Source organism: Miniopterus natalensis, chromosome X, assembly GCF_054644295.1.
Source record: "Miniopterus natalensis isolate mMinNat1 chromosome X, mMinNat1.hap1, whole genome shotgun sequence".
Lineage (NCBI taxonomy): Eukaryota > Metazoa > Chordata > Mammalia > Chiroptera > Miniopteridae > Miniopterus > Miniopterus natalensis.
The window spans coordinates 94,241,085-94,264,884 of record NC_142103.1 but is presented as its reverse complement, the minus strand read 5'-3'; the positions used below and the strand labels follow the sequence as shown (position 1 = coordinate 94,264,884).

Genomic DNA, 23,800 nt, shown 5'->3' with positions numbered 1-23,800 from the left:
AACACAGGGAGGAACAATAGAGTTTACTGTGCCAAATTCTGTCCTCACTAGGGTTTTAATAAAGGATTGTAAACGCCTTCCTATTTCCTATGCTTATGCTGGATGATTTTCTGACATACAACAGACATGTCAGAAATACAAACATAAACAGGATCAATGTCTTTCCTTCACCAAGAAAAAAAATTCTCCCTTTTCAAGGAAACACAAAGCTGGATAGTGGCCTGATTTCATCAGGATATGCATTCCAGTTAATGCAAGAAACTCCGTGAAGGGAAATCATTGAGGAAGTGAGTCTTGGAAGAAAAACCTCTGCTATCCCTTTTGCTAGACGCTCCTTTGCATTTTCATTAATGTATCAGCCTGCATTTTAGAGATCAGAATATTAAACAGTATTCATCATGCTATTGCTTTAATTTTTTAGTGAATTATAGGTCTCAATGGAAACAAAGTTTTGAAAATATCAAATCCCCATGAGGTAATTTGCAGTTTGATTTCTCACTGTCATGCTCAAACTTATTCCTAGAGCAACCCATTTCTTGGTTCCTTTAAGTTATTTTGGTCATTAACTTTTGGTTATCTTCTTTGCAACAAGGTTAAAAATTATTGGGCCATTACAGCACTAAGTAGGATTGTTTGTTGACTAGTATATAAATGGTCATGCTCAAAATATTGATGGTTCTTTCACGCCCCATAATATGCAGAGAACAACACAGTAGACTTATCTTCCAAATACCCTACCGTGTTGTTCTCTGCATATTATGGAGCATGAAGGAACCAAGTAATACTTGCCCCGTACGAACAGTATATAAAATCCTGCAGCCACTGAGCTTTTATCAAACTGTGCACTTAGATGCTTTCCTTTAGAACAGAGATGACAAATAGGTGGTGTCAGTGTGCTGCTCCCCTCACAAACGTGACAAACACCACAAATCAATCGGAGCTCTAATTAATCCTTTCCAATTAGAACCTGTAAGCAGCTGTACCAATTGGCAAATGTAGACACCAAGATGAAATCAGCAGACCCCTGACTGTTTTAGGTAGTGTGATCCAGTATCTAGATGTATTTCCCACCAGGCAGCTTATGCTCACTTCTAAGCCAAATGTGCTAGGTCCATAAAGTCAAAGTAATGGGTACATATGATCCTTAAATATGTCATCCAGTGAGGAAAACATGAACTAAGAATTGCAAAGGTCTTGAGCAACGTACTCAGCTTCATGGGATTCTCATCAACTACAAAATGTAAAATAGAGTCATAGCCCCACAGTTTAAAGGGGAAATGTTCTCCTTGAACAAAGAGCGTAACTTTCTCTAGCACAAGCCTAAGCACACAGTCACCATATTTTTCAGTGAATCAGTTATTGAAATAACAATTCACTCTGAAATTTGAGGGGCAAGGCATGCTGCCTCTCCATAAAACAAATGAGTGAGAATTAACCTTGTCCTACCTGGGGTGCACACGGTAGCTAAAAATGACAAAAATCATAATGCTGTGTCTCTCTAAAAGAAAAAGAAAACCTAATTTGGTCCCCTGCTCCTTGAATGACTGTATTTATAACATGGATTCACATCATCTTATAATCCCTAGCAGTCTTGACCTTGAGATTTCAAGCAGACTTTCACAATGCCTTATAAAGGAGCTCTCTGCTCAGCCAGCATACTTCAGAAGCACACTCTGCCTTAGTTCACATTGCTGCCTATCAGCTAACACTGCCAAGAAGCAGGAAAATAGAGAGAAAATTAGACTCTTTTGGACCTGTTACTCTCTCTATTTCCATCCAAAGGTTTTTCTTTGCTATACCATGTCTGCAAATTTAAAAAACGCTTATTGTCTATAATCTATTTACCCTTCTATAGTTTCCACTTTTCTGCCATTTACATGATCTAAAGCAGTAATTCCTAACCTTTTCAGGTAATCCTAACAGCACAGCCAGCCAATTGATGGCGTGTAGTCTTTTCCGTTTCATTTCAGGAATGACACTTCCCACTGCTGCTTCCCTTAGAAACTGCATTTTCTATTCCTGACATCATCTGTGCTCTTAACAATTCTAGCAAGAGTCTTTTTATGTGGTCCTGAAAAAATTCCCCCAAGTTTTAGTGGAACACAAAAATGCAAGTTGAACAGGAATTCCCTAATACCTAAGGAATTAGATAGAGGCCTTTGCTTCTCTCCCAACTTTGTCTGCAACCACACATATCACTGATGCAATGCAGTGTGATACGTGGCAATCAATAACAAATATACATAATCTAGATACTTTTCTGCAGGGGGCAACTATTGCTTGGTTTAATCATTCAGGGCATTGGAAGTTAACTGCAACTGTCATTGGTGCCAGAACAAGGAATGGAGCTCCCCTTCCTTGAGCTTAAATTGAGGTTACAGAGACATGATTTAAGAAATGCCTGATGCTGCTCCTCTAACCTCAGTTGGAGCATGGACTTCTTCCCTCTTGTCCCAGGTCAGAGGGTACAATCAAAGAGGGCCGCTGTCTGAAAAGACTCAGTCAGGTAATAAAGCCAGAAGTGAGAATCAATAACGAGTGGTCAGAAAAATCATGATGCGGAGTCAACCAGAAGCCAGGAAGCCGGTGGATATTAGGAAGAGCTGTAATTACAGCATAGAAGGAGAAGGACATAGATACCCCTGTAACAACGATTTATTCCACACAGAGAGCCTGGGAATGAAGTAATTTTTCTGAACTTCTAGGATCACTTGTTAATGGGTAAACTCTGTGTGAGGAAAGGCAAGGATGAAGCAAAGACTCTTGGGCTGTGCAAATAATGTCCGATTTATAAAAAAGTTCACTGGCATAACTAAATGCATACACACTAATAATAATACACATGGGAAATTTGGCATCAACCCTAATTGTTCCTAAAAAAAAAAAAGTGAAACTCCTTAAAAAAAAAAAAAAAAAAAGAGGCAAAACCCTTGGCCAGTGCTACCTCAGTCCTCTTTTCTTAGGACTCGAGTTTACAATTCATTATTCCATTTCTGTGCTTTGCTTATTTACATAGCAGTTTGGAGTCTTCTCATCTTTGTTACAGGGGTACTACAGAACTCTGCAAAAGTCTTAGTCTGTCAGCAATGGTCTAACATTCTCTAGATCCTGCCATTCCCCCTCAGCTCCAGCTCTGTTCCATGCTACAAGACGACTTTCTCTTTCAGTGCGCTAATATCAGCTGCTCACAGCCTCCTGGTTTTCTCAGAATGGGTGCCCCTCTGAGCAGTGTGTATGACACGGAGTTCTCACTCCGACCACCCTCAATTTCTGAGGGAGGTAGAACACATTGTAGCATGTGTCTTTTTCTAAAGAACTCCCCCCAGCAGAAATCACCGCCTCTGATTTTCTTGTCACAAAATCAATCATTTGCTCTGGCTACACTGAGTCTGTCATTTAGTCATTTCATGCCCAGTCCTGTGCGGGCCACAGTAGCAGGAAGTTTATTTTTCTAGAAAAAGAGAATGGTAGAAAATGTGGCATTTATTTCTGCCCCCAGGAGCAGAGAGCTCTAGAGCCCTAAGTCCATCTTGCCAGTCACTCAGTGTGCAGTGCTCGCTGAGAGCTTACCATGGGATTCTCTGTGGTCACCCTATGGGTCCTGGGAGGAAGTGTGACAGCAAAAATGGGAATGTTCACCTGAGTCATTTCTCTTCTCTGTGGATGGACAGGCCCAGCAAAGCCACAAAGCTTGTCCCAGAAAAGCAGACTTGCACCGTGGGTTATAAATTCACTCTCTCAGCTCCTCCCTGGCCCCCTCTCCCCTGGCTGGTGTGTGATGTGGGGGCTGGGACTCCGCAGCCCACATGTCTGCTTTGCTGGCTGGAGCCCTGTTAGTCTCTAGAAGGGACTGCAGGGCTGGAGAAAAAAGAGGAGGGCCTTGCTCCTTTCCCTGTCTCTTCCTGTGAGGATCTGTCCACCGCCACTTCACTGCAGTGGCAGTGTCATCCCACGACAGCAGCTCAATGCAGTTTGCAGATTTCTCAACCCTGTAGAACCAGATTTATCACCCTCTACGACCTCAGAAACAGGAGATCCAGTCATCCACACAGATTGGGGTCTGACTCCACGGACACCCTCCTCTGAGGCGTTAAGTTTTAAGAATTACCCCCTCTCCTTTTCTTTCCCTAGCCCCAGAGGTGGGCGCTGTTACCCGGAGTTTCTTCTTCCCTGATTTACTGTTTCCCTTTTCACCGCTTAGGGTCTTAGTAAACAATGTTAAACTTTGTTAACAATTCTTTGTACATAGTTAAAGTACAGCAGGTCTTCAGATAAGGTAATTTCATTCAACGTCAGGTCATTGCATTGTAACATTGATGAGGTGCAGCAGGAACTGAACTGTTGTTTATATCAATTAGCCTATGATATAGCTGGTTTTTCTTACATGTTGTTTCACTTAAAGTCACAGAACCTATTGATGATGCTAAGTGAGAACTTATGTTACTGGTGAGGTTTCTGCCACCTCACTGGACCCTGACTGATACACTATCCCAAGTATCCAGCCTTTACAACAAATTTTTGGAAACCATCTGAACAGTCTGACTGCTACAAAATCCCACTGAGCACTCAAACAGGTGAATTTCCCTTTTTCTCACCAAAGGCAACATACTCCACAAATCATGAGGTTGAAAATATGTGTAGTAACTTGTAGCATCCATTCATATACAAAAATGGAAAATTATGTATACAATTCTGGGACTTTGTTCCAGCCAGTCCCTACCTGATATGCCCATGCCCCACAGTAGATACAGGAGTCTTACAACCTGTCTTTAGTGAGGACATGCTGAATGGTGGTACTAGGAGCCTCCTGGAGCTGAGACTGTCCCCTGCCTCCTACTGGCATAATCATTCCCTATTCCTGAGCTTCATCTCCAGTACTGGGTTGGCTTCACCTTGGCTTAGGGCCCAAAACCCCTTGCCAGCTTCCTTTCCTGTAGAGCTGAAGCATGTTCTTTCTACTTGCGCAGGCCCTGCCTCAATCTCAATCAACTCCCCTGGAAAGAAAATTGCAACCCAGAGATTCCTGCTGAGTCCTCTGTATACAATGGTAGTCCGACTCTTAACATAAATGTACTAAAGACTAAGACACTGAAGACACTAATTCTACAGCTCGGTCAATCCTAGGGCTCTCAGGTCTCTGCTTATGCCTCTGTCTTTCCCTGCCCAAAGCTAAAGGCCCAGCAAGCCTGCCAACTAGGGACACACACTTTATGACAATACACTCGCGTGCTCACTTCCCCTTAAACCAAAGACTCCATTTGCAGGCATTGGGATCTGCAATGTGCGGCCATGGAAAAGTCATACATGTATGATCTATTTTGTTTAAAGATTATTTCCAGGGAATGTGATATGACTCTCTGGCAAGTCTTTTAATGCAGTGGACTGGGGCCAGGAAGAATCTAGACCCGAGTGTAGACCCACTCCCAAGCAGAATCTTGCTGGTAACTGAGAAACAAAACTCAGCTCACCCAAAGGATCTTCCTGCTCCTTAACCCATACTTCTCAGCTCCAAGAGAGAGCCAATACTATGGTCACCTTGGCTTCCTTCCTCCGTGCCCAAAGACCTTGAGGACAGGGCTTGGAATGAACGCTAACATCTGCCTCAAATTTCTTTTTTGTTTCCTTATACTCTAATGTGTCATGCCACCTGTTTTGCACTTGGTTTTGGAACACAGCCATGCTCATTTATTTGCATATTGTCTATGCCTGCTTTCTTACGAATAGGGCAGAGTCAAGTAGTCACACCAGAGGCCGTGTGGCCCTCAAAGCCAAAAATAATCACTATCTGGCATTTATAGCAAAAACTTTGCTGGCTCCTATTTATAATCACTTTGAGATATATATTAACTATGTAAGGTGAAGGACGTGTTAACTAACTTGATTATGTTAATCATCTCACAATCTATATGTGTATCAAATCATCAAGATTGCAGACCTTAAATATATATAACTTTACTTGTCTATTATACCTCAATAATACCAGAAAAAAAAACAAGACTTACTTAGTTTACTTCACTGAAGCTCTATTGCTATCTGTTTTAGGGTCATGGTGAAGGATGTATAAAGCCAAAGGCCTACAAATAGCTGACCACATCTGAAGCCCTGAAAATTAATTACTTGTCATTATATTTCCTAACAATAAGAGACTGCACCACCTATACACTGTTAGAGTACTGTTAAGAACTCTAACATGTATTATTTCATATACTCTTCACAATCATAACACATACTAGTTACTGTATTTTTACAGATGGGGAAATACACTCAGAGAAGTCAAGTAGCTTGAATAAGTTCAGAGAGCCAATCACTGGTGAAAGCAAGATACAAATCAAAGGTAATTATAGAAATCTTCTGAAATCCTAATGTGCATAGAAATGATCTGGTGGACCTTACTGAAATGCAGATTCTGATTCAGCATGACTGGGATGGAGCTCAAGATTCTGCCTTTCTAACAAGTATCTAGGTGATGCTGTTGCTTTTTGGACCATACTGAATAGCAAGGCAGTATATCACACTGCACCGTGTTGAACAGATTTAACGGGGAAACATTCCATCTTTCTATATAGAGCAAAGCCTGAAGGAAAAAAATCAGTGACCTGCCCTGGCCAGGTGGCTCCCATACCCCAAAAGGCTGTAGGTCCTACTTCCAGTCAGGACACACACCTAGGTTGTGGGTTTGATCCTCAGTCCGGGTGTGTGCAGGAGGCAACCAATCTATGATTCTCTCTCACATCAATGTTTCTCTCTCTCTCTTTTTCTCTCTCTAAAATCAATAAAAAACATATCCTCAAATGAGGATCATAAAAAAGAAAAAAAACAGTGACCAGAGTTGGAAGGAACAATTTAATAATAGGAGCAGTAAGAACAGCTGACGTTTGCTAGCATGTTGTTATGTGCGCGTGACGTGAATTGTCTCCTTTTACCCTCATAGCCACCCTAGGAGAGAAATATAATTTTAGCCACATTTTACAACAGAGGAGACTGAGGCGCAGAGCAGTTAGGTAACTTAATGAATATCATACAAATAGTAAATAACGCTGAAGCTCAAATTTCAATCTATATAATACAATCTCTGCTCATGATCACTGGACTCCAGTGCATCTTATCGCATGTGCCTGTTATATAACAATGATGCTTGCTGGCCGCATCTGTGAGTGGGTGTCAGCCCCTGTCTTTACCAGACACTCCCACCTGGACTCACCAAAAGCTGGCTCCTCCACAAGGCCTGATCATGGCATGACATGTATAAGCAGCCTTGGCCCACTTTCCAATGGGCTGGCATCAGCCTCGCTTTCACTGACATAGTATCAAGTGTACCGTATGGACTCTGCCTCACATAAGCCCCACCTCATGTTGAAACAGTCTATACAACAAACGTTAATCCTGTTCCCTTCTGCCCAACTCTCCAATGTCACATTGGCAATAAAATCTCACCCTGAAGCACAGTCTGCTTGGATGGGATACTGACACCTCACCAATTATTTGTTCCTAAGAGTTGAATAATTACCAAGACTCTCTGACTGGCAAGTTGTCTGGAAACACAATAGCCTCTCATACCAGACACCCTGTCCTCACAGCTGTGAGAATTACAGCTATATGATTAGAACACCTCTATCTCCCATGAAAATAGACCTGGCCTAAGAGAAACATCTCTCTGGACTCTGAAAGTCTTTTGACGCCATCCTCCATCGCCAAGCCAGTTTCCCTCACCTCCATGTCCCTTCTGTCACCTCCTCCTCCTCCCCACCGGCCTGTCCTTGAGGACCCTACCCTGTTTGAGCTGGGACATGCAAGCCTTAAAGGTTTTCCAGGTTTTAACTCACAGCTGCCATCCATGAAATCCATGCTACTCCAAGAAAAGAATATTCATATCAAAGTCAGATGGTGTAGAAAATACCTCTTGATGTTCTCCCTGAATTATCTTTAAATAGCCATATACACATTAATTTTCTGCCATACTTCACGGGGGTTGCAATCTTTTCCAGCAAATTGAGACAGGCTCCATAATGAGAACGAAACTAAATCAAACACCATTTCAGCAAAAATTAAAAAATCAAAAGCAATAATATTTCTGAAGCAATGGCTTTGTTGAAAAGAGTGAATGCCATCAAATGCATCTATTTTCTTGTCAAGTGCTATAATGAGACTGACCGCAAAACCAGTTGCCAAATTAACTCACCTTTAAAGACTGTTGCCTTTTCTTCCATCAATTTTCTATTCCTATCATTTAGGAATATCAATAAACTCCCAAAGAGAAGCTTTGGGAGTTGTTAACATTGTCATTTGTGTTTCTCTTCCCCTGCAATGATTCTTACTGAAGACTTAAGTCACCTGCTATCTCCCTCAGTAGTGATGCACTTCGCAAAGAATTGAGCATAAGCCCTTGCCCCAAATCCTCTGTTTGAATAGTTTTATCAACTACAGGCAGTTCCAAAGCCCCTGAGGAAGGCATTACAAAATTCTGTCGCACTGGATTGCCTTTTTTATCCCAGATTACCACCACTGAGTATGTTTATTGGGAATGGTTTCTGTTTCTTACCTTCCTCATGTTTCCCCAGCCTATTGTTAATGTCCTTGAGTGTAGTTAGGAAACCTGTCTGCGTTTGCTTCCTGGAGCTCACGGTTTAGATGTGTGACCTTGGAAACATAACAAAATACTTGTGTCTCAGTTTTCTCATTTATAAACTGTATTGCTTTTAGAGGGGAAAATTAGGTGATGAAATTAAATAATGTATAAGAAAGGGAGAAAAGTACATAGAAACCTAAGATTCATAGAGTTCCATGTATTATTTTTTTCCCCGAATCATTGAGATAATTCACATACCATGCAATTCATGCACTTAAAGGGAACAATTCAGTGGTTTTTAGTATATTTAAAGTTTTGAAACAACCACCACCATTTAATTGGAGAACATTTCATTACCCAAAAAGAAACTCTATAGCAGTCACCACCCATTACCACTCCTACCTGACTCCCAAGTCCACTTCACCTCCCACTCCCACCCGCAGCCATAAGAAGCCACTAATCGACTTTTTCTACGTATATTTGCCTATTATGGACATTTCATATAAATGGAATAAAATAGTGTAATTTTTTTTAAAATATAACTATTGATTTCAAACAGAGGAAGGGAGAGGAAGAGAGAGAGAGAGAAACATCAATGATGAGAGTCATGGATCGGCTGCCTCCTGCGCACCCCCTGACTGGGGATGGAGCCCGCAACCCGGGCATGTGCCCTGACCGGGAATCGAACCTCGATCTCCTGGATCCTAAGTTGGTGCTCAACCGCTGAGCCACGCCTGGCTGGGCAAAATAGTGGTCTTTTCTGACTGGCTTCTTTCACTTCACATAATGTTTTCAAGGATGACCTATGTTATAGCATTTATCAATACCTCATTCCTTTTCATTGCTGAATAGTAGTCCTTTGTATGGATATAATATATTTTACTCATCCATTCATCAGTTGATGGAAATTTGGGTTATTTTTGCTTTTTAATTGCTATCAATACTGCTGCCATTTACATCTATGTACAAGTCTTTGTGTGAATGTGTTTTTATTTCTCTTGGGTAGATTCCTAAGAGTAGGCTTGCTAGGTCATATGGTAACTTTATTTACTTATTTATTTACTTAATTTTTATTTTTTAATCCTCACCTGAGTATATTTTTTCAATTGCTTTTTCAGAGAGAGTGGAAGGGGGGAAGAGAGAGAGAGGGGAACACCGATGTGAGACACATTGATAGGTTGCCTCCTGACTGGGGCCGGGGATGGAGCCTGCAACCGAGGTACGTGCCCTTGGCCAAAATCAAACCCGGGACCCGTCAGTCCACGGGCTGATGCTCTAGCCACTGAGCCAAGCCGGCCAGGGCTATTTACTTATTTATTTTTATGGTAACTTTGTGTTGAATGTTTTGAAAAACTGCCAAAATGTTTTTCAAAGTGACTGCACTATTTTACATTCCTGCTAACAATGTATGAGGGTTCAAATTTCTATGCCATGCCTTCACCAACACTTGTTATTGGCTGCCTTTTTTTTATGGCCATCCTAGTTGATGTGAAGTAGCATCTCGTTGTGGATTTGATTTTCATTACGCTTAACACTAATAATTTTGAGCATATGTTTTTCCTGTGGGTTAGTTGAAATTTTCTTTAGAATTCCATTTTAATTTATCTTTAGTACTTTTGAGTGGATAATTTGTATGGCTTTTTAGTGGTTCTTCCAGGTACTGCATTACATATCCATAACTTACCACAGTCAACTGGTATCATTATTTTACAGTTTGATGAAGTATAGAAACATTACCTTTTTTATATCCCTTTTCCCTCCCCAATTATAATTTTTTAACTACTACTTCTACACATATTTAAAACCATATCAGACATTGTTACAATTTTGCTTCAAGTGTCAAACATAATTTAGAAAAGTCAAGAAGAGAAGGATACTATGCTGTATTTAGCCATATTTTGCTTACTATTTTCTTTCCTCCTTCCTGATGTTCCAAAGTCCCTCCTTTTATCATTCCCTTTCTATTTAGAGAACATGTTTTAGCCATTGTTTTAGATTAGGTCTGCTAGCAATAAATTCTCCTCATTTTTCATTTGACAATATCTTGATCTTACCTTCATTTCTGAAGGAATTTTCTCAGGATATGGAATTCTGGATTGATTGAAAAATATTATGTCATCTCCTTCTGGCACCCATGATTTCCCAAGAGAAATCTGCTATAATTTGAACTGGTGTTCCCCTATAGGTAATGTGTAATTTCTATTTGCTTTCAAGAGTTTTTCATTGTCTTTATTTTTTTAATTATTTTTCTTGTTGAAAGTATTACAGATGTCCCCTTTTTCCCCCCATTCATCTCCTCCACCCGGCATCTGCCTCCCCCCCCAGGCCTTCTCCACACTATTGTCTGTGTCCATGGGTTATGCATATAAATTATTTGATTAACCTCTCCTCCTTCCCACTCCTCTCTCCCCACCCCCCCTACCTCTGAGATCCCTCAGTCTGTTCCATGCTTCTCTGTCTCTGGATCTATTTTGTTCATTGGTTTATTTTGTTCTTTAGATTCCACATATGAGTGAGATCATATGATACTTGCCTTTCTCTGCCTGGCTTATTTTGCTTAGCATAATACTCTCCAGGTCCCTCCATGCTGTCCCAAAGGGTAAGAGATCCTTCTTCTTTACAGCTGCATAGTATTCCATGGTGTAAATGTCCCACAGCTTTTTTACCCACTCACCTACTGATGGGCACTTGGGCTATTTCCAGATCTTAGCTATTGTAAACTGTGCTACTGTGCCATTGTCTTTAGATTACAGAAATTTGATTATGATGTGCCTTGGCAAGATTATTCTACTGGGTTTGTTGTGTTTGTGGTTTACTAATTTCCTTGAATATTTAAGTTTACAACTTTTATGAATTTGGGAAATTTTCTACCTTTAGTCTGTTGAATATTTCCTCATACCCATATTCTTTTTTCTCTTCTCTAACCCCAGTGACATGAATATTAGAGATTTTATTATTGCCTACAGGTCCCTTAGGCTCTGTTATTTTTCCCCCCAGTCTATTTTCTCTGTTGTTAAGATTTGGTAATTTCCAATGTTTCATCTTCAAGTTCACTGCTTCATTCTTCTTCTTCTTCTTTTTTTTTTAATATATCTTTATTGATTTCAGAGAGAGGAAAGGAGAGAGAGAGAGAGAGAGAGAGAGAGAGAGAGAAACATCAATGATGAGAGAGTCATTGATCGGCTGCCTCCTGCACGCCCCCGACTGGGGATGGAGCCCACAACCCGGGCATGTGCCCTGACCTGGGCTCATTCCTCTCTTATCTCCATTCTTTCACTGAGCCCATGCAGGGAGATCATTTTATTTTTTTAAATATACCTTTATTAATTTCAGAGAGAGGAAAGGAGGGGGAGAGAGAGAGAGAGAGAGCCATCAACAATGAGAGAGTCATTGATCGAGCCCACAAACTGTGCATGTGCCCTGACCGGGAATCGAACCCTGATCGCCTGGATCCTAGGTCGACCCACAACCGCTGAGCCACACCTGGCCGGGCAGGGAGATTATTTTGGTTATTGTATTTTTCAGTTCTAAAATTTCTCTTTGGTTCTTCTTCATATCTTCTACTTCTTGCTAACTCTTTCTGTCCCATTTTTTCAAATATGTTCATAACTGATCACTGACACTTTTTTAATGACCGTTGCCTTTAAAATCCTTTTCAGATAATTCCACTATCTATTTTTTCTCAGTGTTGTAATCTTTTATTTTTTTCTCATTCTCCCTGGATCTTGGTATGATGAGTGATTTTCAATTCTGTCTTCAAGTTTTGTCTATTATGGACTTTGGATATTATTGAAATCTATTTCAGAAGACCTCCACTGACGGCATGTGGGTGTAGGAAGTCAGGCCCTGCCTCATTACTGGCAGGCAGGTGTGGAAGTCCAAGGTCCCCATTCAAACTTAGCACACACTGTGGATAAAGTGAGGTATGCCTCATTACACCTAGGTGAGGGGAGAAGTCCAGAGTCTCGATGTGCTTGCTATTGACATGATGTATGTGTATGTGGGGGGGAGATATGGAGAAGGCATCTCATTACCTCTGGGTAGTGCTGAAAATATACTCTTGAAGGCTTGGGCTCCTTGGACACCACCCCAGTGAGGACAGGTAGGGGTACCTCATTATGAATAGATGAGGGTGGAAATATAGCCTCCACATTTGGCCTTTGCTGATAGATGCCAGGGGAGATGTAATGTGTTACTTGTTTGTTTGTTTATTTGTTTTTTGTGATGTGTGAGTAGGGCAGTTATTATCAAAAAGATTTCCTTCTTGCTACACTGATCCTCTCCTGGTCCTTTGGCTTAAAAGAATGGGTTTTTATTAGGGCTTTATTTTTGGCCATGCCTGTGGGTGTTTCTGAGTTGCAAGCTTATCCGCCACCCAATCTTGGATAATATAAGGGAGGCGCAAAAAGAAAACCCAGGGAACTCACCATTTTGTCATTCCTCAAGTTCCAAAGTCCTTCACTGGTCTGCCTTCTTCTCTCCAGATTTTAGAGCCTCCTTGTTTGTTTTATATATAAAATAAATAAGCAGGAAGAATAGGGTAAAATGTGCCTACACTCTCTTGTCCAGAATCAGAAGTCTCCCGTTTTTGCTTTTTAAATTATTATTTTCTTTATTTTTTCCATTACAATTTATCTATCCTCCCATATCCACTTCTACCTCCACCCCCACCTCCCCACTGCCCACCCCCACTGCAATCACCACATTGTTGTTCCTGTCCATGAGTTCTTTCTCTTTTCACTTTTTAAAAAATGTGGCCACTAAAAAATTTTAAATTGCATCTGTGACACATCACGTTTCCATTGGACAAAGTTTCTATAGACATTAGCTTTCTCACTTGCAAATGAGAGGGTTAAGAAGAGATGCTCTCCAGTCTGTCCCTTCGACCTCTAAAATCCCATGATTCTAAGGAGTATTATTTGGCTTCTGTATACAATGCTAATGATGTAGATAATACTGTTGTTCTTTCCACTTACCTACATCACAGCTATAAGAGGTGAAATAGCCCTGAAAAGCCCTTCAAATACCTCAAAATAGAGCCAGGGGATAACTGAAGGTTATTATTTTTTAAATGAATGCCAGTATGTTAAAATTTCCACAAAAGTAGCTGGTAAGCAAGAATTTCTCCAAAGTAGCTTATTGCAGGTGCTAATCAGCTCACAGTATTTTTTTACTATCTGTGCTGAAAGGAGAATTAATTACTTCAATAGCCTCACTTCTTCATATACCTAATAATGCATCCCCCCACTCTGTGGAGAAAAAACAAAATTTGATAGAGAAAGGTTTAACGGGTATCTAAAAATAGCCCCGTAATCTCCTTGAAAGAACGCCCAGCACTCGTCTCCCTCCTAGAAAGACTTTCCTTTTCTGAAACTACTAATGAATGGTTCTTGTTTCCTTGTGATTCTGTCTCTCATCCTACCCTCCCACATATTTTGTTTTTTTCCTTCCACATATTTTGAAAGACTATTAAAGTTCACTTCCTTCCTATATTAATAATTAAGCTTGAAATCCACTGGCTCCTTCACAGAATAATCCCGGTAACTTGGCCACGAAGTCCTGATTTCATAGAAGCCTTGTTTAAAAATTAAGACAGTGCCTTTCAGCTTTCAGTACGAGATGTAAAATTCTGTCTGCGCTACACAAAGCACCCCAGTGGTCCAGTTGTCTCTTATCCCAATTGCTTCCCTTGCAATATGTGTTCCTCCATTATTCAACAAAAAAGGTCTTCATGAAAGTCATTGATGATTTTCATCTCCCAAATTCAGCAGTCTATTTACCAGGCCTTCCCAGCGTGTTATTTTCCCTAACTTCATATTATAATGCTCTCTTCTGATTCTACTGGAGTATTTCTAGTGTTTTCACTCAGCTCCCTGTCCTTCTCTCCTTGTTATCTAATAATGTGAATTCTCTGATGCCTCAAGCTATTCTTCAACCTGTCTTTGGTTACTCCATTGCTTGGGAAGAATATCCATTCTCAGTTTCAACTCCAGCTTCTATGCTGCTTATGCTCATAACTCTACTCCTATATTCTCATCTCAACTCCAGTCCCAAATTTCCAGTCTTACTTAGCATTGCCACTTGCATGGCCCCATCACACCACAAACTGGACATGTCTGAAATGAAACTCTTCTTGCTCTGCAAATGACTTCCACTCCAACTTCCTTGTCAAACGGCTTCAAAATTTCTTGCTGTAAAGAGTCTCCAATCTGTAAACTTGAGTTATTTCTGATTAACACTCCTTTCATTCCAACTCTAGAATCAGACACCAAATCCAACATGGTTTCCCCCACAAACAGGAGTGGAGTGGGAAAGGCACTGGACTTGATTAGACTTGTATTTAAATTTAGCTAAGTTATTTACCATACCTTTGCATGAACTTGGATATATTAAGCAACATCTGTGAGTTTCAGTGTTTTCACATGGAGAAAAATACTTACATGGTGTTGCTGTGATGATTAAATGAGATAATTAAATAAAGTAATTTGATAACTGCATTTTAAATGTATGTCATTTTTAATTTGTTGTTGACAATATTACAGATGTCCCCCGCTTCCTCCACTCTTTGCCCACCTGCACTCATTGCCCCCTCCCTCTGGCCATCACCACACTGTTGTCTGTGTCCATGGGCTGTGCATATATGTTCTTTGGATATTCTCTTCACCTTCTTTCATCCAGTTCTCCCTCCTCTTCCCCCTCCTCTCTGACCTCTGTCAGTCTATTCCATGCATCCATGCCTCTGGTTCTATTTTGTTCACCAGTATATTTTGTTCATTAGATTCCACATATAAGTGAGATCATATGGTATTTGTCTTTCTGTGTCTGGCTTAGTTCACTTAGCATAATATGCTCCAGGTCCCTCCATATTGTCCCAAAGGGTACGAGATCCTTCTTTACAACTGCATAGTAATCCATGGTATAAATGTCCCACAGCTTTTTTACCCACTCATCTACTGATGGGCACTTGGGCTGTTTCCAGATCTTAGCTATTGTAAACTGCGCTCCTATGAACATCGGGGTGCATATATTCTTTCTGATCGGTATGTCAGGATTCTTAGGATATATTCCCAGAAGTGGAACCATTGGGTGAAAAGGCAGTTCCATTTTTAATTTTTTGAGGACACTGCATACTGTTTCCCACAGTGGCTGCGCCCATCTGTATTCCCACCAGCAGTGTACTAGGCTCCCCTTTCTCCACACCCTCGCCAGCACTTGTTTGCTGATTTATCCATGGTGAACATTCTGGAAGATGTGAGGTGATATCTCATTGTAGTTCTAATTTGCATCTCTCTGATGATTAGTGACCTTGAGCATTTTTTCATATGTCTCTGGGCCATCTGTATGTCCTCTTTGGAGAAGTGTCTATTCAGGCCCTTTGGCCTTTTTTTAATTGGATTGTCTGTCTTCCTGGTGTTGTCATATAAGCTCTTTATATGTTTTGAAAATTAATCCCTTATCAGATGCATTGTTGGCAAATATGTTCTCCCATAGGGTTGTCTTTTCGTTTTCTTCATTGTTTCCTCTGCTGTGCAGAAGCTTTTCAGTTTCACATAATCCTACTTGCTTATTTTTTTCCTGTGTTTCTCTTGCTGTAGGAGATATATCAGCAAAAATACTGCTCCAAGAGATGTCTGAGATTTTACCACTTATGTTTTCTTCTACGATTTTTTATGGTTTTGCAACTTACATTTAAGTCTTTTATCCATTTTGAGTTTATTCTTGTGTATATAGCAGGACTAAAAAAGATGTTCATTGCTACTTGGTTCCCTTCTGGTCATAGCTGTTCCCTTCTCTGAATTACCACTGCTACAGTGTTCAAGTCTCTCAGTCTCATGTACTTAAAATACCACAAGCACAACCCCCATCCTTTACTTCACTGCAGCCAGCTTTCTTCCCATGGACCTGATTCCCTAATTAATACTGACAGTGTCATCTGACTCCTTCACTTGAGGTTCACTCCCTTTCTTTGGCATATTAATTTGAAACTTCTTTGATTGTCTTTACAGTTCCTGAAAGTTCCCTTTTCCTTTCCCTTAACCCAAACTCTTCTTCTCCATTTCCCCTTTCTCTGTAATCTGGATCTTCTGTCCTGTTCCTCCAGGCTGCCCTCATCTCTTTCCCAAGGCCACATTGGTTTCTTGCTCTGAAACTGTAACACCCTCCTGTCTCATTTCACACCTCCTAGTGACAGACCTACATCCTTTATAGGTCTTTGCTTCAACTCTCCAGCCTCCTTGACCTCACTCTAGCCCTTCTTGCCTGGAAGCATCATTAATACCTAGTAGCATTCTGAACTGTATTTAATTGCTAATGTGTTAGACTGAGTGCTTACAATTCCTTTGGTTTCATATGCCAGTCATATTTCAAAACCAAGTCTGGTTACTGGCATTAGTTTTACTTTCACTGCCCTAGTAAAAATCTTTAAAAATCATTTTAAATCCTCCTTTCATTTTTAAAAAGATCTTTTACAAAAATAGAGGAACATGATGTTAGAATAAAAAAGTTTAAATTGAATAAATTTAGATTTATTTTTTAAAAACCTTTTCTTATCTTTATTCTTTATCCTTATCTTAATTCTTTAAATTTTGATGTGGACCAGAGGAAACTATCAGGGAAATTCTTAGACAAACATTTGGGAGCCTCCATAACTGTCTCCACATACCTATTGTTTCTATAACACGGCGAATTGGGACTTAGAGAGTTCCTACTATGAGCCAAGTAGTGCAACTGTGTGTTTGTGTCTGTGTGTATTAGATATTAGTATGCCATTCTACAGATTGCACAGCCAAGGCGTAAGAAGCTTGAAACTTGCTCCAAAAATCCACAACCCAAGATTAATCATGAGAAATTACATCAGGTATGCCAAATTTGAAGGAAGTTCTACAAAATACCTGACCATTACTACTCAAAAGTGACAAGGCTATGAAAAATAAGGAAAGGCTGAGAAACTGTCACAAATCGTACATGACAACTAAATATAACGCAATGTCCAAGACTGGATCCTGGAACAGACAAAATACGTTAACCTAAAATTGGTGGTATAAAGTCTGGAGATTATTTAATATTAACACGCCAATGCGTGTTTCTTATATTTGACAAACGTACCACGGTAGCATGAGATAAGATCAGAGGAAACAAACTGATTGAAGAGTATATGGGAACTCCCTTGTGCAATCTGTATAACTTTTCTATAAATCTAAAATTATTCCACATTAAAAGTTTAATTAAAATATTGAGAAGAGGTTCTACTGGCAAATTCTTTTGGAAACTTTGGGGTAAATAATGCCCAATTGCATTTCTCAATTCCCATAATTATCAGTTTTCTGAGATAGTAATATGCATTGTGACTATAACATAAGGGATAGAGGATGTTATCTTTACCAACATATTTGGTCAGCTACCTTTTCTTTCTTTAGAAAGCAGTTTTCCAGGAAAAAATGCTGACATGGAGAAGGTTTTTCCCAATGTTTCATATATGTATAACCAATATCCAACTGTGTTCAAATTTTAACCAGCAACTTTTGCTGAAGAGAGAAAAATGCCATGAACATGTAACTGGCAAAGGACTTAAAACTAGACGATACTATGATGAATCAGCATTAAAATTATATTGCCCAGCCGGGCATGGCTCAGCGGTTGAGCGTCAACCTAGGATCCAGGCGATCGGGGTTCGATTCCTGGTCAGGGCACATGCCCCGGTTGCAGGCTTGATCAATGACTCTCTCATCATTGATATTTCTATATGTCTCTCTCCCCCTCTCCTTTCCTCTCTCTGAAATCAATAAAGGTATATTTTTAAAAAAGAAAAAAAAGTTATATTAATGGGCTGCTGCAGTTGACCCAACTTGACAGGATGACTATAAAATGGTAAATCTATAGCGTACTTTTAGTTAAACAAAGAAAAACATAAAAATCAACCATGTAAGTACAGGATGAGAAAGAATGGACTCAAATGCCCATCAGGTTCCTGTGAGGGGCTTTGTGCTTTGAGGTCATAGGTAGAATGAATGCAACTGTCCTGCTTAGTGAATGGGACATACACAGCAAAGTTATGGCCGTTTCTGCAGATTTGTTTAGTTCTCTGTGCCATATCACAAAAGCTCCTCAATGAATCATTTCCAAAGGAGAAAGAACAGGATGGTGAGCATCTTGAAAACCACGTCCGATTAAGAAGTGTTTTAGAAAACTAGGAATTTAACCATGATGAATGGAAATCTTAAGGGGACTTGACAGTGGCCCTTACATACACAAGGATACAAGGAGAATCCAACCCATTCTGTGCAACATCAGAAGTCAGAAGGAGGAGCTAAGGAAACAAGAGGGGGCATGCCTTAGTTCAACACCATCTTTCAAATCATTAAAGTGCCTCAGAATGGAATGGATGTCGCTGAAGCAAAGTGAGCTCCTAGACTCTGGGATTGTTTCAATAGAAGCTGGATATCCACTTGCCCAGATTGCTGCCAAGGTGTCTTTTATACTGCACTTAATATATGACCTCTACGTATCCTTCCAGTCCTAAGATCTGTGAATCTATGAAACCACAGGGAGAAGAAAAGCAAGAGGCACTGAGAAAACTAGCAAACTATTAAAAACACTCCTTACGGTACCTTAGACCCCACTCTGCCTCTCTTTTAAAGAGCATCCCTGAGATAATATCTAGAAAATGCCTTAACAAATGCTGGAGTTTAGCTAAAGAATCAGTGCCAAAGTGCCATCCTTAAGTGTGTACGTAACAGACATCTGATGGTATAATTTAAATTACAGTAGAAGCCAGGGAATTGAATTTATCTAGACCAAGTATTATTACCAAAAAGAAACTTACTGAAACAAACAGGCGGATTTTAACAAATCCACTATTTTTTCGTCCTATGGAAATAATTGGTTTATTTACAAAACGTATGTGGGTAAGTTCAAGAGATCTGCTTCAAATCTGCTCCCAAGCTGAGCCAGAACTATCATGAGGTGAGTCACTGAGGCACCTATGTTGAGGAAACCCTCACTCCCAAGGTCCTACAAAGGCCTATAGCCCTTGAGGGTGAGTATCACTTTAAATTTTGCTTCAGAGGTGCCTGCTTACCTCACCCTAGTCCTAGACCTGTGATTGGGCAGGGCCTCAAAACCTTCTGTGACATCACACTAAACGGTTCCCTAAGTAACGGCTATATAGCTACCCACCTACCGGTCAGTACGGTCTGTTGCTCAAGAGCCTGAAGACAGAGAGACCTCAGGCCACGTCTTCCCTCAAGCCCTCAACGGGAGGTAGGAGACAAGTCTGTACGGACTCTGCCATGCGGCAATGGCCTGGGCCCCAGAGCAGAAGTGGGCGGAGCCGAGTCTGAGCGCCCTCGGGGCAGGCAGGGCCGGCAGGGATGGCAGGGCAGGCGCAGGCGGCGGGGCCGGCGGCAGGGGCAGGGGCTGGGGCGGCCCCTCCGGCCCCCTGGAGCCTAGGGCTCCTGGCCCCCGAGGACCCCCTCTTGTCTTTAAAATAAGAAACAACATGATTGGTGCGGTGATTGGTCGTGGTGGATCAAACATAAAAGGCATCCAGAGTATGACAAACACCAAAATACAGATCATAAAGGGCGATTCCGAAGCAGAGGTAAAAATTTTTGGCAGCAAGGAGATGAAAGAAAAGGCCAGAGCAGCTATAGAAGCTGTTAAAAGAGAAGGGAGCTACAATCCAGAGTCCACTGTTGATAATGCTGCATCCCAGCCCTCTGCTGGAAGAGCCTGGGGCACAGATACCATTGATAGAAAAGTTCGGCCATTCATAGACTGGGATCAAGTCAGGGCAGGAGCTGCAGACTGGGAAAAAAGGAAATGGGCAGATTTAGCACCAGTTCAAAAGAACTTTTATGTAGAATCCAAAGCAACAAGTTCTATGTCTCAAGTGCAGGCAGATATTTGGAGAAAGGACAATTTCAATATAACGTGTGATGACTTGAAAGATGGGGGAAAGCGTTCTATCCCCAACCCCACCTGTCAATTCGAAGACGCTTTCCAGAGTTATCCTGACTTGATGAAAAAACTTCAAAAGGCAGGATTTCAAAAGCCAACGCCAATTCAATCACAGGCATGGCCAATTATTCTACAAGGGATAGATCTTATAGGAGTCGCCCAAACTGGAACAGGCAAGACACTGTCATATTTATTGCCTGGGGTTATTCACATCGATTCTCAGCCCACACCCAGAGAACAGAGGGGTGGTCCTGGCATGCTAGTGCTTACACCCACTAGAGAACTGGCTCTCCAGGTAGAACAGGAGTGTTCCAAGTATTCATACAAATGCCTTAAAAGTATCTGCATATATGGTGGTGGAAATAGAAAACAACAAATAAAAGACATTGCAAAAGGCACAGACATCATCATTGCAACTCCTGGGCGACTGAATGACCTTCAAATGAGTAACGCTGTCAACCTAAGAAGCATAACCTACTTAGTCTTAGATGAAGCGGATAAAATGCTAGATATGGGATTTGAACTTCAGTTAATGAAGATCTTATCGGATGTCCGCCCAGACCGGCAGACTATCATGACAAGTGCAACTTGGCCAGATACCATTCGTCGACTTGCACAAACTTACCTGAAAGACCCTATGATTGTTTATGTTGGGACTCTGGATCTAGTTGCTGTAAATACAGTGAAGCAAAATGTAATTGTCACCACAGAAGAAGAGAAACAATCCCTCATCCAAGAATTCCTGCAGAACCTGTCGCCCACAGACAAAGCCATCGTGTTTGTCAGCAGAAAACTTGTTGCTGATGACTTATCCAGCAATTTAAGCATCCAAGGCCTACGTGTACAATCACTGCATGGAGACAGAGAACAGAGCGAACGTGAGCAAGCATTAGACGACTTTAAAAGTGGACAAGTGAAAATACTGATTTCTACCGATTTAGCATCCCGAGGTCTCAACGTTAATGATGTCACACACGTATACAATTACGATTTCCCACGGAATGTTGAAGAATATGTACACAGAGTGGGGCGTACTGGAAGAGCAGGGAAGACTGGCATATCCGTTACCCTTATGACTAAAAATGATTGGAAGACTGCCCCTGAATTGATTAAAATTCTGGAAAGATCAAATCAAAGTGTCCCAGAAGCTCTTGTAACAATGGCCCAACAATACAAGTCCAATAAACAAAAAAAGAATGCAGGAAAAAAATCAAAACTATTTCAACAAAAACCCAAGGAGTTTCATTGAGAGCTACAGTGAAAAGAAGTTTTGCCAGACTACCGGAAGACTCAAAATAAGTTAAAGAAATGCAGTGTTCAAGATACATAACAAAGCACTGGAAACGTACTGGCAGTTTGAAGACAACCAATTCTTAAATACCACTAAGCTTTCAATATTGTGCAAGCTCCTTAATAAACTCAAGTGTTTTGAAAATGAGAGAGTGTGAGATTATGTGGCGGGAAAATAGATATCATGTGTTGGTTAAAGTTTAGATTCTATTCTAGCCTGCCATATCCATCTGTGTCTTCTCTAACAGTAGATAACAATGGTGCTTCTCTTGCTTTAAAATAGTTGTACTGAATTGAAACATAGTTTTTATCAAGCTTATCCCAGTTAAAATATTCCATTTTCACCCAGTGGTCGGTGCCACAACAATCCCTAAAAATATCTCTACTATAACTCCCTAATTATTTTAATTCATAATAAAATAACTGCTAAATCTTCTAGCAGATTCCAAAATTCTATTTTTTCTCCAATACATGTGACTAACAGAGCAGAATGTCTGACAGAGAGATTCAGATTCTCATACAAACTCTGTTACTAGCCATTGGTTAAAAATTCGGGGGAGGTCACTTGCCTTCGGAGGTCTCAATTTCTTCACTAGTAAATTTGAATGGTTATATTAAGTAATTTTGGGGTCCCTTTCATCTCTAAATTCTATGATATTAAAACCAAAATCACGTACCCCAGCCTTATATTAACACTTTATTTTCTAACCTAGGGAAAAAGCACATCCTTATGTAACAAATTGAACAATGAGCTCCTTTTTATTTATTTTTTAATTTTTTTTATTTTATTTTTTAAATATATCTTTATTGATCTCAGAGAGAGGAAAGGAGAGGGAGAGACAGAAACATCAATGATGAGAGAGTCATTGATCAAGCCCGCAACCCGGGCATGTGCCCTGACCGGGAATCGAACCCCGATCGCCTGGATCCTAGGTCGACGCTCAACCGCTGAGCCACGCCCGGCCGGGCAATGAGCTCCTTTTTAATAACCAGAATGGTGCATTCAGCTTTTTATTGATTTTTGTGATGTGACTCGCTGGTTATCTATTTTCTTTTCATCAGATTTTATTTTTCAATTTGTCCTGAAAAGGTCAAAACCACATATATATTTCAGGGGGAAGCTGTGAAAGAAAAATATATCTTATATACTAGGAAACACTGTAAAACAATCAAATGACATTTTGGCCATGGGAACCAATTTTGGTAAAACGCCTAACTTATAATTATCTTTTGTTTTCTTTAGACACAATACGCATCTTCTCACATTGCAAGATGAAATCCTCACAGTGATACTAAATTTTAAAATTCATTGTTTTCTGAGAACATTAGAATTAGTCAAGCCTTAAAATTTTCTGGCAAAAAATAAAATAAAATAACACAACAATCTTTTTCCCCAGCATTCCTCAGCTGTGACCAGAACAACTAAATCAGAAATTAAGTGAAATAGAGTTAAACATTCTAAGTATACGTGTTTGAGGTTTAAAGTCTGGCTTTAAAGGTTCTTTATATAAGCCTCAATATCTCTTGATAAAATTAATAACAACGGTTAACATTTTTGAGTGTCTGATATATACCAGGTGCTTAATCTTATAACTTATAATCTTTATCAAAAACCAACTCAGAAGGTAATCTTATCCCCATTTTGCAGAGGATGAAACAAGGTCAGAAGAACTAACATGCCCTATGGTGCAAGACAATATGCTTGTCTTGAGGTTGTCCACATGTTAGGATTTAGTGAAATAGGAGGTATGTGCAAATTTACTCCAAAGCAAAGCAGCCTATAGCCAAACCTCTGTCAAATGTGCAAATAAATGGCCTGTTACTGTTCACTCAGAGGAGATATGATGAATGTTTAGCAAGTTGGAATATGTTATTTGCTAGAATTCCTCCTAGGGGCAATCCTATATTTGTTAGAGAAAAATGTAACAATTAAACCACTTGAGATAGTGAGGTTCCTCAATCATGTTCAAGAAACAACAACAACAA

General features: G+C 40.4%; 1 protein-coding gene across 1 annotated transcript; it reads left to right on the top strand.

Annotated features, from left to right (window-relative positions):
- Nucleotides 1-19,862: 19,862 nt before the first annotated feature.
- Nucleotides 19,863-21,773, top strand: DDX53 (DEAD-box helicase 53). Its single transcript, XM_016215397.2, has one exon. The coding sequence runs from the start codon at nucleotides 19,863-19,865 to the stop codon at nucleotides 21,771-21,773; it is 1,911 nt and encodes a 636-aa protein (XP_016070883.2).
- The last annotated feature ends 2,027 nt before the right edge of the window (nucleotides 21,774-23,800 follow it).

Bases quoted from the DNA above. Each gene is read 5' to 3' on its own strand.
- DDX53 (XM_016215397.2), top strand. From the start codon at position 19,863: ATGGCCTGGGCCCCAGAGCAGAAGTGGGCGGAGCCGAGTCTGAGCGCC.